The sequence below is a fragment of the Centruroides sculpturatus genome, unplaced genomic scaffold (genome assembly GCF_000671375.1).
Source record: "Centruroides sculpturatus isolate CEXI.00-Female unplaced genomic scaffold, Cexi_2.0 scaffold1293, whole genome shotgun sequence".
Classification (NCBI taxonomy): Eukaryota; Metazoa; Arthropoda; class Arachnida; order Scorpiones; family Buthidae; genus Centruroides; species Centruroides sculpturatus.
The window spans coordinates 121,014-137,516 of NW_019385695.1; the positions used below are offsets into that span (position 1 = coordinate 121,014).

Below are 16,503 nucleotides of genomic sequence, written 5' to 3' on the forward strand. Positions count from 1 at the left end.
TTTTAATACTTTTTCATTAACAATAAGTACTTATCGTATAGTAAAAAGTAGTTAATAATAATAATATAATAATCATAATTTATACTATTATCTGTATTAACATAAAATGTGGTCCCATTGTACTTCAATAACCTTTCCATATCTGATTTCGAATTTTGTTTATCTAACTTCCTTCTCGAAATTAAGAAAAGACAGACCGACAGACGAACAAAAGTAGTGAGAATGTACAAGCTACAATGTTTTTAAATTGCAATTAATAATACAGTATATTTAAAATAATTCAATCAATTAAAATTATAAACGACGGTTATTTATAAACAATTTAAAATTAATTTAAATAATAGAACGAAAACGTTAATAAGAATGTTTGATTCGAAAATCTGCGAGATGAAAATGTATTGGCTTAACATATTAATGAAAATTGGGATAATAACTTTGATGAATTTTTACAGCCGTGCCAAATATGAAAATATATACAAAATAAGTGAGTACAAAGACATATGGGTGACAATTCGCTTATTTAGTTACGGAGAAATCTCTGTTATTTTTTATTCGCCGTTATTCGGAAGGAAAAAATTACGTGTCAGTAGAAACTCCACCATCTTTTCGGCCGCGACAAAAGTCTACCTGTGTACAGGAAAGAATGTATACAAGTATCACCTGAAAAACATGCAAGGATTGTTTTTCGTAGAAGGTAAAAGCTTTTTTGGATATTTCTACAATAATAAGTTTACCGGAAGATTACAATTCCAAGACAACACTTATTATATCGAACCGTATTCTGATTATCTTTTCGATCTGGAATATATCGAAGGATATATTGTGTACAATTTGATAGATGTTAAATATACATTTAAACGCCACAATACAAATTTCATCTGTAACGAGATAACGAATGATACCGAATCAGGAGGAACCGACTGCAATTACGCAAAATTTACGGAAACTATATTAAATGTTAAGAATACTAAAAGGTAAGGCTTGCTTACATTTATTACGAACCATACGAGCATATTTTAAATTGATTATATGGTTTATTTTGTAGCAGTAAAAGGAGTTGCTCTTTAGAACTGTTGGCAGACTACACGTATTTTAAAAGAATGAAATACAACAACGAGAGAATAGTGGCACAAATGATGTTTTACATCATGAACGCAAATAATATCTTTAAAAATTTAGACATAGACGAAGATGGAATTGCAGATAATATAGGGTTTAACGTGGAGAAAATTACAATTTTCCAAGATGAAAACAGCCCGAACTATCCTTTTCGGCAAAATATAAACTACACTCATACGACTTACTTAGATCAATTAGCTCGATATTCTCATCCCTATTGCATGTTGATCTGCTTTTGTCATAGGGATTTCTGGACCGAATCGACGTATTCGGTTGGAAAAGTGAAAAAGCGAGGAGGGATATGCTCCCGTGAAGGGTCCGAAGATGCCAAGATTATGAATAATGTGGGTTTCGTTACGGATATAGAACGTGGATTCCTATTGCCAAAAGTTGAAGTAGCCGCAAACGTACTACACCAATTGGGCCATGCATTTGGTTGCCCGCACGATCCTGAAAATTGTAAACTAGACGATACCAACGGACATTACATCATGCATCCCGACATTCCGCTCTGGAAAACTTCAAGTAATTTAAAATTTTCTCCATATTGCAAGAAAAAAATCAAACAATACTTAGAAAAAAAAGGTAAGAACAATTGAATATGTCTGGTTTAATATGTGATATTTACATAGTATGAACAGTAATGACATAATAGGTATCATTTTGCTGCAATGATTGATTGCAAATAGTTTCACAAGTTGAAACTAAAGAACTTACAAACAAACTGTTACTATAATAAAAACACAAAAGCATTATTTAAATTCTGCAAAAGAAAAAACACTGTCAACAAAGAAAAAATAAAAATATTGTTATATTGATGGTTAAGTACTAAACTTTCCACTTTAAACACTGATCTTACTTTTTTGTCATAATTAAATAAAAGCTGGAAAATAACTAAATCCGAAAAAAAACTAGGTTTACGATGCGTATCTAATTGCATAAATCTCAAATTCGAAAAAAAACAACCAATGAAAAAAATAGATTCTAAAGTGACAATCCTACAATCCTACTCAACACGTAGAGCAGACTTCGATGTTTTGACTTAAAATAAAATGGCGGTCGATAGTATTCGTCGTTGTTACCAAGAACGACGTGTAACCACGGTTATAACCACTCCATTTAGTATATTCTAGGCTATTCTAGCTCGTTAGATTTTTTTTATTTATTTATACTTAATAATGACGTGCAGTCTCCGTAAACATTTTGCTAAACACGAGATTTTCGGTTTTATGCTTACCATGGAATCGGCACACTACGACATTTTAGTAAAGTTAAATAAAATCGAAAACTTTCGTGAGTTCCAAATCGGTGGTCTCGTCATATCCTTTCGATGCATTTGCTGGCTGTATTGCTCTGCATTTATTTAAACTTTGGTGACCGTCGATAGTAGTAATTTCTTATTAATTGTGCCATTGAAACTTGTATAATTTTATATTTATTTTTTTAGAAATAGATTACTGCCTGAAGACATTGCAAAGATCAGTTTGTGGAAACGGAATTGTGGAGGAAGGAGAATCCTGCGATTGTGATGGTTCTACCGGTCAATGTGACATAGAGATGACGTGCTGTACGTCTAGAAACTCTTTATTGCCATGCACGATTCAAGAAGGAAAAGACTGTTCCCCTGCTACAGACGAATGTTGCGATTTGAATTGCAGAATCAATACGCGTGACAACATAAAGTGTTTCAGCNATCCCGACATTCCGCTCTGGATGACTTCAAGTAATTTAAAAATTTCTCCATATTGCAAGAAAAAAATCAAACAATACTTAGAAAGAAAAGGTAAGAACAATTGAATGATGTCTGGTTTAATATGTAATATTTACATAATATGAACAGTAATGATATAATTGGTATCATTTTGCTGCAATGATTGATTGCAAATAGTTTCACAAGTTAAAACTAAAATTCTCACAAACAAACTACAACTATAATAAAACACAAAGCCATTATTTAAATTCTGCAAAAAAAAAAAAAAAAAAAAAACACTGTCCGATAAAAATCAACAACGTACTGAGTATGGTACGGTTCAGACTGACTTAAGTACACTATAAATAAATAATGATATCGCTGCTTAGTCCTTCAAGATCTGGCTTATTCTTATATTAAAAAATATTATTCTCACTTCCTCAGCCGTTTCTTTACAAATATAAACAAAACACCAAATGCTTGCTGAGCTTATTATTACCGTAATTTCAAACGTTTTCAGCCCAGTTCCAATAGGCCATCTTCAACATAAACTGTAACTATTAAATATTTAACATATTTAACATATTAAAAGTTTAGATTTAAAATATATTCGAAACTTTTATTCGATTGTAGAATAGTATGTTCTTGAAGATGGCCTATTGGAATTGGGCTGAAAACGTTTGAAATTAAAGTAATAATAAGCTCAGCAAGCGTTTGGTGTTTTGTTTATATTTGTATAAAATATTGTTATATTGGTGGTTAAGTACTACACATTCCACTTTAAACACTGATCTTACTTTTTTGTCATAATTAAATGAAAGCTGGAAAATAACTAAATCCGATAAAAGAAACACTAGGTTTACGATGCATATCTAATTGCCTAAATCTCAAATCTGAAAGATAACAACCAATGAGAAAAATAGATTCTAAAGTGACAATCCTACAATCCTACCCAACACGTAGTGCAGACTTCGATGTTTTGACTTAAAATAAAATGGCGGTCGCTAGTACCCGTCATTGCCACCAAAAGCGCTGTAACCACTGTCATAACCACTGCATGTAGTATAGGCTATTCTAACTCGTTGGTTCCTTTCTTTTCTTCTATTTATACTTAATAATGACGTTCAGTCTCCGTAAACATTTTGCTAAACACGAGATTTTCGGTTTTATGCTTACCATGGAATCGGCACACTACGACATTTTGGTAAAGTTAAATAAAATCGTAAACTTTCGTCAGTTCCAAATCGCTGGTCTCGTCATATTTTTTCGATGCATTTGCTGGCTGTATTGCCATGCATTTATTTAAACTTTGGTGACCGTCGATAGTAGTAATTGCTTTTTAATTGTGTCATTAGAAACTTGTATAATTTTATATTTATTTTTTTAGAAATAGATTACTGCCTGAAGACACTGCAAAGATCAGTTTGTGGAAACGGAATTGTGGAGGAAGGGGAATCCTGCGATTGTGATGATTCTACCGGTCAATGTGACATAGAGATGACGTGCTGTACGTCTAGAAACTCTTTATTGCCATGCACGATTCAAGAAGGAAAAGACTGTTCCCCTGCTACAGACAAATGTTGCGATTTGAATTGCAGAATCAATACGCGTGACAACATAAAGTGTTTCAGCAACGTACTGTGTTACAACACTTCTAATGAATGTAATAACCTGTCGCCATTTTGTCCGTTGATACAGGAGCCAGACCAATCACCGTGTTTAGGAACNTTCTACCGGTCAATGTGACATAGAGATGACGTGCTGTACGTCTAGAAACTCTTTATTGCCATGCACGATTCAAGAAGGAAAAGACTGTTCCCCTGCTACAGACAAATGTTGCGATTTGAATTGCAGAATCAATACGCGTGACAACATAAAGTGTTTCAGCAACGTACTGTGTTACAACACTTCTAATGAATGTAATAACCTGTCGCCATTTTGTCCGTTGATACAGGAGCCAGACCAATCACCGTGTTTAGGAACAGCAAAAACATGTCGTTCCGGAAAATGCATCAGCAACGTCTGTAAAGACAATAAGCTAAAAAGTTGCAATTGTTTGTCTTTAAAATGGGAATGCCATATTTGTTGCGAAAGTAAACCCAAAATCTGTCAAAGTGCCGAGTCACTCGGATACGTTCCGTCCAATCATCAACTGTACGTAAATGTAGAAGGATCGCTTTGCGATCAGAATTTTGGAATATGCACCAGGTATGTGACTTCTATTACTTTTAATTTACTATATAATTTTATTCATATGTGATTATTTCGGCAGTAACGGGTACTGTTCTTCGAAGAAAAGTTACAGTGCATGGTACTATATGTCACCGTTGCCTTTCATTGCACTAATAATTGTAGCTTTAGTATATCTTCCCGGAAAATCGAAACCAAAAAACACCGAAGACGTTCTAACGACAATACAAAAGAAGAAGGTGGTCAAATCGCAACAAAAATCTAAAGAAGAAAAGCGATCACCAATTCAAAACATCAAACAGCGAATGTCTTCGTTGGGCATAAAGTCCAAGAAAGATGGAGAATTACCTACACAAGACAAAGAAGAAACTCAAGCACCTACTCGAGTCAAGAAAAAGACAAAATTGCCAATTAGAGTCAAGCAAAAGGAGACACCAGAGAAGAGCATCAAGCAAGAAATGCGGGGCGAACAATTCTTATACCAAACTCAAGTCCAGCAAGAAGAGCAATCGACTGATCGAGCAAACCGAGCCAAGAAAGTGAAAGTAATTGTCAAGAAAAAGAAGAAACCGGAGTCATCAGATGATAAAAATTAAATTATAATCACTTTAATTCGGTCTTATACTAGCATTGTGATCAATTTTAACTTTTTTAATTAGAAATAAATAATTTTATTTGTTGTGGAAATTTAATCGTGTTTGTTTTGCCCTTCTTACACAACTATAAATTACTGTATGAACAATATATAATAAAAAATTGTAGTCCTATAAATGCTTACTGTCGTCCGTCCGGTTGTCTTTCCTCAATTTCGAGTACGGTATTAGGAAGAAAAAATTCAGGATAAGATGTAGAAAGATTCGTGACAAGAAGCTCCGATTAACTTATACGAATTCTGACGCCAACCGAAAGTCTCGTTATTTCAATTCAGATGTTTTCTACTGAAAGCAGTTAATAGATGACGGCACGACTCTATTGTTAAAAGAAGGTAAAGGGCAAGCCACGAGTGCTGCAGCCTACTTCTACTGGATCTTCCCAGACGACGCCTTCGTTTCACCCTACATCATCCTAAATTGAGAAAAACTCTTCGAGCTGGATCGCATGCTCGGATAAAAATAAATAAGACGAACAATTCTACGACGCAGATACCTGTACTATTATCGTGAAACAATAACCAGAACAATTCTTAATTCATTCTTTTTAAAAATCTTAATAACTGAAATGTCTTAGTATTTTTACGCTTTTATCAGAGGCATTAATTTACATTTGGTATGAAGATAATTGCTGTTTTTCTTTGGTAATCCTAACAAATGATAAAAATTTTACGTAGTCTTTAAGTTTTCATAAAATATATACATAAGTTTTAGGATTACACAATAAAAATGTGTTTTGTATTTTAGCTGAAGATAGAAAATTAAATAAGCTATCCGTTTGACTTCAAACATACTTTAATACGTAAATTATCAGTTTTAAAAATTCATGTATTTACATATACATATTTGGTTATAATATTTATTTTCAAGGTTCAAATAGAACAATATTTAGTATTGGCAATTTCAGTGTTGTATAATGCAAAACTAAAATCGGACGACACGGAGCAGTCGAAATGATGAGCTTGCAGGCAAACTTCGTGTCACACGTAGTGTCTGTCACAAAGTGAGATGAGCTGATGAATGAAGTTTTTACGTCATTCAAAAGTTGTATCTGTATTGTAGTCTGCCAATGACCCATGGCTTGAAGGTTGAGAAAAGCGAAATTTGAATCGAGTGTAGTGTACAGTACAGTACACCTGTGTACCTTGCACCAACCAATCTGCTTTATTTCTTTAGCTTGTTGTCCTATCCTAAAACCTTCCAGTTATAGTAGAAAATAGAACAATTTTAGGCTAAAACTTTTTCCGGCGAATCTTGTGGCGCGATGGGTAACAGCATCAGACTTCAGGTCAGTCTTATCCTAGATTTATTTTAAATATAAGGCTATTCTGAATTTACAATCGAAGATTTCTCTAAATATAAGACTTCTCTACAATCGAATTTAGTCTGATTTCTTTTGCAATTAATTATGGCTTGTTTAATTTAAATTTTTCGTGATACAATAAAATAAATATTCTTAAATTAATCAACGTAAGCCGTAAATGTTTATTACTCTAAACCACGGGTTCCCAACCTATGGGTCGCGACCCAGAAGGGGGTCGCGACGGGCTTTCTGTGGGGTCGCCAACTTATACAGTAAACTAAAAAAAAAAATATTCACTATAATGCAATTTTTATTTNAACTCAAGCACCTACTCGAGTCAAGAAAAAGACAAAATTGCCAATTAGAGTCAAGCAAAAGAAGACACCAGAAAAGAGCATCAAGCAAGAAATGCGGGGCGAACAATCCTTATACAAAACCCGAGTCCAGCAAGAAGAGCAATCGACTGATCGAGCAAACCGAGCCAAGAAAATGAAAGTTATTGTCAAGAAAAAGAGGAAACCGACGTCATCAGATGATAAAAATTAAGTTATAATCACTTTAATTCGGTCTTAATCTAGCATTGTGATCAATTTTAATTTTTGTAATTAGAAATAAATAATTTTATTTGTTGTGGAAATTTAATCGTGTTTGTTTTGCACCTCTTACACAATTATAAATTGCTGTATGAACAATATATAATAAAAAATTGTAGACCTATAAATGCTTACTGTCGTCCGTCCGGCCATCTGTTTTCAATCTCGAGAACGGTGTTAAGAAGATGAAATTCAGAATGAGATGCAGAAAGATTAGTGACAAGAAGCCCCGATTAACTTATACGAATTTCTGACGCCAACCGAAAGTCTCGTTATTTCAATTCAGATGTTTTCTACTGAAAGCAGTTAATAGATGACGGCACGAATCTATTGTTAAAAGAAGGTACAGGAGCAAGCCACGAGTGCTTCATCCTGCTTCTGCTGGATCTCCGCAGACGACGCCTTCGTTTCACCCTACATTATCATAAATTGAGAAAAACTATCCGAGCTCAATCTCATGCACAAATAAAAATAAATAAGACGAACAATTCTACGACACAGATCCCTGTACTATTATCGTGAAACAATAACCAGAACAATTCTTAATTCATTCTTTTTAAAAATCTTAATAACTAAAATGTCTTAGGATTTTTACGCCTTAATCAGATGCATTAATTTACATCTGATATGAAGATAGTTGATGTTTTCGTTTTGTAATCCTAACAAACGAGAAAAATTTCACTTAGTCTTTAAATTATCATAAAATATATACATAAGTTTAAGGAATACGATTATTTTACTTAATTTTAATTAATTCACTTTCAACATATGTTTTGTATCTTAGCTGAAAATAGAAAATTAAATAAGCCATTCATTTGACTTTAAACATACTTTAATACGTAAATGATCAGTTTTAAAAATTCATTTATTTACATATATATATTTGGTTTTAATATTTATTTTGAAGGTTCAAATAGAATAATTTTAATTAATTCACTTTCAACGTGTGTTGTGTATCTTAGCTGAATATAGAAAATTAAATAAGCCATTCATTTGACTTTAAACATACTTTAATACGTAAATGATCAGTTATAAAAATTCATTTATTTANTCTTAATTCATTCTTTTTAAAAATCTTAATAACTGAAATGTCTTAGTATTTTTACGCTTTTATCAGAGGCATTAATTTACATTTGGTATGAAGATAATTGCTGTTTTTCTTTGGTAATCCTAACAAATGATAAAAATTTTACGTAGTCTTTAAGTTTTCATAAAATATATACATAAGTTTTAGGATTACACAATAAAAATGTGTTTTGTATTTTAGCTGAAGATAGAAAATTAAATAAGCTATCCGTTTGACTTCAAACATACTTTAATACGTAAATTATCAGTTTTAAAAATTCATGTATTTACATATACATATTTGGTTATAATATTTATTTTCAAGGTTCAAATAGAACAATATTTAGTATTGGCAATTTCAGTGTTGTATAATGCAAAACTAAAATCGGACGACACGGAGCAGTCGAAATGATGAGCTTGCAGGCAAACTTCGTGTCACACGTAGTGTCTGTCACAAAGTGAGATGAGCTGATGAATGAAGTTTTTACGTCATTCAAAAGTTGTATCTGTATTGTAGTCTGCCAATGACCCATGGCTTGAAGGTTGAGAAAAGCGAAATTTGAATCGAGTGTAGTGTACAGTACAGTACACCTGTGTACCTTGCACCAACCAATCTGCTTTATTTCTTTAGCTTGTTGTCCTATCCTAAAACCTTCCAGTTATAGTAGAAAATAGAACAATTTTAGGCTAAAACTTTTTCCGGCGAATCTTGTGGCGCGATGGGTAACAGCATCAGACTTCAGGTCAGTCTTATCCTAGATTTATTTTAAATATAAGGCTATTCTGAATTTACAATCGAAGATTTCTCTAAATATAAGACTTCTCTACAATCGAATTTAGTCTGATTTCTTTTGCAATTAATTTTGGCTTGTTTAATTTAAATTTTTCGTGATACAATAAAATAAATATTCTTAAATTAATCAACGTAAGCCGTAAATGTTTATTACTCTAAACCACGGGTTCCCAACCTATGGGTCGCGACCCAGAAGGGGGTCGCGACGGGCTTTCTGTGGGGTCGCCAACTTATACAGTAAACTAAAAAAAAAAATATTCACTATAATGCAATTTTTATTTTTAATGGTGTCTTGAAGATTGAATAATTTCATATATTTTTTNTAGCACCAACCAATCTGCTTTATTTCTTTAGCTTCTGTTGTCCTATCCTAAAACCTTCTAGTTATAGGAGAAAACAGAACGATTTTAGGCTAAAACTTTCTGATGTTGAACATAGCATTTCTGAAAAAAGCACGATGTAGATATTGAAAAAACAGGAAAAATGAATATTCTTGTGAAAAATTCAATATCTACGTTTGTTTACAACATTTTTATTTTGTTTGTGAATGCATAAAGCTAAAACTTTCTAATGTTGAACATAGCATTTCTGAAAAAAGCACGATGTAGATATTGAAAAAGCAGGAAAAATGAATATTCTTGTGAAAAATTCAATATCTACGTTTGTTTACAACATTTTTATTTTGTTTGTGAATGCATAAAGTTAAATAAATAAAAAATAATATTCAAACGATTTTTTATTGTGTTAAATATAAGTTTTNTGCCTTTTTCAATTGTATCGGGGTCGCGAAACACTTGGCTTTTATAAAAAAGGGTCGCTACCCGAAAAAGGTTGGGAACCGTTGCTCTAAACAAAGTTTTATTCTTTAAAACATAAGATTCATTTAATTCATTATTAAATTTTTATAGTTCATGTAATCGATTAATCCGTAAATAGTACTCGTCATCACGCGAAGAAAGAAACAATATTCGTTCGCGCAATGAAATAATAATGAACGTTGCTTTACTTATGAAATATAAATTAAGTTTGCATGGTAATGATTTGTTCTGGTTATGTTTGAGGGAATAAGGTAAAATAACACGTGGGCAATCTGCCAGAAGAGATTGCATTCCGGATAGTGTTTGTACGGGAAACTTGACCCTATTTAAGTGTCTGGGACTTGAAGAAATCCCCTAAAACTCTATGGAGCCAACGGCTTGAAGTGCGAACCCATAAGCGGTGGTTAGTGGTTTTATCCACTCGTTCACAAATCGTCTATGGTAATGGTCTGTTTTCATTTCAATTTATTATAAACCAGGAAATGACTGTAGCCGGATAAATGAGCATCATCCTATGGTCTGTGGAAGCCGCAAACGAAACTGAACGAGTCAACCACATGAATTTTTCGATATGTGATCTGTCTCAGATACTCTATGTCATGTCCGGTTCTTACCATTCTCATAACTTCATTGTTTAATCCACGATAGGGATGAAAAAATGTTGTGATATGAGATGGACTGACTGTAAATTTCTGAATCCATATAACTGATTTTATGTGAATGTAATTTATTTTTCTTTATGTTAAAAAATTGCGTGTTAACGAATATAAAAAGATATATTGATATTTCCAGCAAAATAGCTTCTCTATACCAGACGGACGTGTGATGTAGAGATTATAGCTTGGGAATGTTGAGGAATGAAAATATCAGTAATATTTCGATTAAAATTCTATATTATTCTGCATAAAATGGAAGCGATTCCCACATTTAAAGTTAACTCAAATTTGGAATCTCTTTAGGTGCAAGACTACCGAGATACATGAAATCCTTTGCTGATGTCGATGATTTTTTGTGGTTTAAATTACAAATCAAGAAGAATTAGTTTATTTGATATCATTATGATTGTTGTAGGTATGTTGTATGGCATTTATGTTACTCTCGGTTTTATGGTATTTATAAAATTGTACTATACGTACAGTGACCATACATCCTTTATTTAAGAGGACAGTTTTTTATTTCACTGCTCTGTCCTTTAACTTTATTTATTTCCTAAAATAGGCATTTTGTCCTTTATTATGTAAAGTTGACGCAAAGTTTAAAAATTTTTTTTTAATAATATATTGAACAAGTTAGTTTTGTGTACGCCATCACGACCAGTGTTGCATTGCTACATAGAGCGCAGCAGTGCAGTGTGTCGCTAACCAAACGGCCCACTGACAGAACCAGGGGGTGGACACTCTTATGGGGATTTTTGTGATAGTTTTTTTAACTCTCTAGTTGGTGGATGATACACTTGTTAATTAAAGCTAAAGTTAGTTGAAAGAAAAATTGAGGGGTTTCGTTTTATTGTTATTAGAAAAGTGGTTTTAGCATTAGAAAAATCAGAAAATATACAAGCCAAAAAATTCAATGATGCTTTGTACACATTTTATCAAATGTGCATAGATTATGTCAATGATTGGGACATGTTTTTTTTATTGAAATAGAGGTGTTTGAATGGGTCACATTATGCGAAATCCCTTTGTAGGCGAAAGTAGAGGAAAGCTATATCTTTATTTCGAATCATTGGTCCGTAAATATACTCGACGGTGAATTATTTGATCGAGTTTCATGTGTAAAAAATATGTCACAAAAGAAAAAATCGACGAATGGTGACAGAATAACCAGCCCTGCCGTCAAAGGTGGATTGAGATTTTTGAACATTTTACAGCAAAAGAAATTGTTTTTAAAAACATTTGTAAAATCGTAGAATTTTCTTGGTCTTCCTGGATTTAATGCCCCCATTGAACGAATATTTTCATTGCTGAATAATATGCGGACGAATGAAAAAAACCCATTTAAAAGTAAGCACATTAGAAGCATGTATTTCCGTCAAATACAACTTTCAAATGAACTGTATAGAATTTTATGACTTTAAAGCGTAAAACGGCGCTATAAAAAAATTAATTCTACTGAAAAGTATCAAAATTAATGTTATTTAAATTTTTACAATGTGTGTATGTGTAATAATTCAGATTGTTTAAAATTTTAATGTATGCATTGTTGTATGCTACTATTTTCGTAATAAATGTTATGAACTTATAAATTTTATAAGGTATTTTTTTGATTTTCTTCGATATGTCCTTTATTTTCCTCCCAAAAAATATGGTCACTGTAACTATACGACTGATATGATTTTGACATTTGCGTTTTATGAGTTTCTCATTATTGTAAGTAACGTATCTATACTTCACTTTCAAAGCAGGTAGAACGACATTCGAGAACTTCGCAATAAACTACACATAATTCAAAATATTCGTTTAGAAATTGAAGCGAAACGGAGGTTTCTAAAGACTAAAGTCATTTTTAATTGGACATGTTTACTGATAAAGTGCGTTTTAACAACTGTAACGATTACTTCTGACCAGCTTTATCATCAAACTCTTAATTTTAAAATGAACGAAACTGCAGAAATGATCATTGTGATTATAAATAGTATNATTTATTTTGTTTGTACAAAATAAACAAATAATTTTTAACGATACAATAGTCTTCGTTAGGCTTAACATCGACGAAGATTCAACGCGAAGCGACACGCAACAGAGAAAAATCTCAACATGGGGTAGGTTAATATATTTTTTTCGTACATAATCGTTTATCAGAAATATCAATTTTTTCGAACAACCCCAGTCCCCAATTGATTCGGATAATCGACGCTCTACTGTAGTTCCAAATTTTTTTCCCGCATGAAAATATTAGGTAGTTAGTTGCGCAGGGTTTGACACACCCAGAGCATTCATTTTCGTAATCTTTGAACTCCATTCACCGCAGGGGTAATATATCAAATTACTAGATGATCCAAAAATTTGAGATTTTGCAAGGTTAATTCCATATATGAGCATTGATGCCAGTTATCATCAGTGCTTATATATAGATGCTAGTTGGAAACTAGCATTTTGGAAACTAATTTTGTAAAGTAGTGACCTGTTAGCAGAGTGGGAACAAAAGAGGCGCGTCCTTGTCAATTGGAACCACGTGCGGTCGGGTAATATCACTTGTAAAGTATTGACTTGTAAACAAGAGAAGACAAAGGAAGCGCCGGCTTTGTTAATTGGACCCACCTGAAGTCAGACGGTAGTACAGTTGCCATATGGTAAACAAACGAACGTAAACAAGTGGCGGACGTTTGTGTAAGCTTCACTCGCGTCGGATGACGGCCGACCCGAGTGTAAGCTGTTCGGGCATAAAAAAGGTTTGTGATTGGTCGGAAGTCTCGTTCCAAAATCTCTTAAATTGCGTTGCGAACGAAAGAGGAGAGAGAACGGCAAAAGACTGATACACGGTAGTCTCAGGCACTTGGGAAGCCCGCTGAGCGTAAAGAGAGAGTGTTCTTCTCTGTTTATCTTCTCAGAGACGGGTTAGTGCCGAGACCGGACCGACCGTGCAGTTGAGCCGACTCCACAAGCTGACTGAAATCTCTCCAAAGGTTATTAGTACCCAGACGCCAATCTGGCAAGTGAATTCACCACGCATGGTCATCCTGTACATATACTATGTTTTTTACCTTGTACTTTCTACTACTGTAAATAAACTGTAAATATATTCAATTTGAATGAGGAGGTGTGCTTTCCAACGAACCTGATTCATTACATCCAGTCGAGATACACAAGAAACAAACTCAACGAGACGGAGTTGGGAAAGAACGGCAATAAGATCTTCACTAAGCTACTTGAAACACTTTATACAATCTTGCAAAATTTCAAAAATGAAAAAGCTACATATATTATTTATTCACACATTTCTGAAGCTTTTGACTTCATTTTACCTAACATTCTTTTACATATGCTGCATGAATACTTTGACATTAACCCTAGTTTCTTAGCTTGGATAAATAACTATTTTCTATCACGACTTTACAAGATAAACTTAAACCATTTCGAATTTATAGATTTGTCCTCTATTTGTGGAATTTCTCAAGAATCAATTTTGAGCGGACTATTTTTCCCGCATACATCAAGAACCTTGTCAACAATATTAATTCCAAAGTCATAGCCTGTGCGGACAACATAAAACTCCTAAATGACAACCCTAACGTTTTACAAACTGACCTTAAAATACTATTTTTAGTATTAAGTAAAGTAAATTTTAGAATTAATATTCGTAAAACTGACGCGATGTGTTTCTCTTTGATTAGAAATCTCCCACTTTTGCATCTTTTCATTTATAATCAAGTTCCAAATTATACAACTTTATATAGCGATTTGGGAGTTATCTTCGACAATAAATTATCTTTTAAAGGTCGCATAAAAAATTGCAAAAGTCTCTCGCAATCCGCCGGGAATTTTTTGGCGATTCTCAATATTTCTTACCTCAAAATCTTTACTGTGAGAATCTGGTTGTAAATTTAATTAAATTTTTTAAACTTTAATTTCGATGTAATGATCCAACGTTATATTCAACACTTTTCTCCCTTTTTGTTAAAAAAAGTTGAGAGGAAAAAAGAAGAAGCATTTCCTTTTGACTGTTAGTTTTCTGAGAGATTGTTATCACTTCTAAAAACATAATCTCTGATTAACACGACTCATCTAGATATCCTGTCAGATAGTCGAAATACTAACCAAGATTGGAGACAATTTTTTTATATAAAGATTAGAAACTGCCATTTTTGAGCGGATCCCTTCATTAGAAGTTCCTGTATAATTTGGTTTGTGTCTTCCATTTCTGTTCCGTCTCTCTTCTGAATATTGATCGTCAAATTGAAGACAACTCCTAGGATGAATTTATTCTCATCCAATAGAAAAGAAAACGTATGTAAACCATATAGAGTATGTATATTTTACTCTATAATGTAAACTCTTTCTCGATATTAAGTGGTTAAAGGTATATTTAGATAAATCATTGACCTAGATGTTATGTTAATTATATTTATCTTGTATTTATCCTTTAGTTTGCGTACTAAGGTCAATTTTCTTTACATATTTTCAGTCTCTAATAGATTACTGGTTACCAGTCGGGGAAAATGACTGCTTTTTTCCTATTAAACAAAGTCATTAAGGAAATACACAAAATATATTTTCTTTTAAACAAATTTTGCCATCTTTCGTACACTAACAACGCACATGTCGCAAAAGTTAGACCGAGATTGCCTTATTTCAAAAATAGATCATTATGACTGTATTTTAATCTATAAATATTGTAACGGCGTAATAAATAATTACTGGCTAAAGTTGAAAGTTCCCGCTAGAATGACTAAATCACAATCATGTCTGCATACTCCTTTTTATCGTTTAGCATTAAATCATACTTTTTTAAAATCGATTCATTCATTATATGCCTTCTTCATCGAACATCATCTTCATCAAGATTTTACAAAATATAAACATCTTTGCCACCGCTTTCTTCGTAATACAGTAGAGCGTCGATTATCCGAAACGTCAATTATCCGAAAGAATTCCAGTCGACAAATTTAAATTTTCGCCAGTGCNATCAAACTCTTAATTTTAAAATGAACGAAACTGCAGAAATGATCATTGTGATTATAAATAGTATTTTTAACTATAGATTTCTGATAATGCCCATGATTTGGATGTTTCTATTCTTAATATTAATTTGCGAAGAAATTGAAAATGCTTTAACTTCGTTATTGAAATTAATAAAAATTTCTCGAGTTTCTTCTACACGCTTACAATCAGCATTAGAAATGTACCTACATATTGTAGAAATTTCAAATGAGATATCGAATATTTTTTCTCCATTGTTATTTATATGGAGTGTCTGCATTGGTTGCAGACTTATCTTTAATTTTCACGTATTTTTAGTGGTTCCACCGCACATGAAACTAAATCAGTTAACTTATTTCATGTTTTCATCAATTGTACCATTTCTGTATTTTATTAACTTATGCGTATCGACTTCTAGAGTTACTAAAGTAGCAAAAGAGGTAGCTAAAGCTATTTTTATGGTTTCCATGCTAGATGATGATGATGACTCTGTTCAAAATTCTGCTTCTCACTATTCGCTTCACGCTAAATGTGTACAAGAGTTGCCTGAATTTACCGCCTATGAAATGTTTCCTGTAAATAAATCTCTGATTGTAACAATTGCCAGTATGTTCGTAACATATATCATCATATTAAATCAAAT

General features: G+C 32.8%; 1 protein-coding gene across 2 annotated transcripts; it reads left to right on the forward strand.

Annotated features, from left to right (window-relative positions):
• Positions 1–358: 358 nt before the first annotated feature.
• On the forward strand, positions 359–7,607 carry LOC111641264 (disintegrin and metalloproteinase domain-containing protein 10-like). Of its 2 annotated transcripts, XM_023387410.1 has the most exons (6): positions 359–974; positions 1,046–1,704; positions 4,197–4,300; positions 4,557–5,017; positions 5,082–5,402; positions 7,306–7,607. In XM_023387410.1, exons 1-6 carry the CDS (start codon positions 364–366, stop codon positions 7,496–7,498), a joined length of 2,349 nt encoding a protein of 782 aa, XP_023243178.1. In that variant the 5' UTR covers positions 359–363; the 3' UTR covers positions 7,499–7,607. The 2 variants fall into 2 exon arrangements, with proteins under 2 accessions (XP_023243178.1, XP_023243177.1); XM_023387409.1 differs by lacking the exon at positions 7,306–7,607 and having other exon boundaries at positions 5,082–5,755.
• Positions 7,608–16,503: the final 8,896 nt, after the last annotated feature.

Bases quoted from the DNA above. Each gene is read 5' to 3' on its own strand.
- LOC111641264 (XM_023387410.1), top strand. From the start codon at position 364: ATGTTTGATTCGAAAATCTGCGAGATGAAAATGTATTGGCTTAACATA. The intron at 975-1,045 runs GTAAGGCTTGCT...TTTATTTTGTAG, and splicing joins AATGTTAAGAATACTAAAAG to CAGTAAAAGGAGTTGCTCTT. The intron at 4,301-4,556 runs ATAGAGATGACG...GGTCAATGTGAC, and splicing joins ATTCTACCGGTCAATGTGAC to ATAGAGATGACGTGCTGTAC.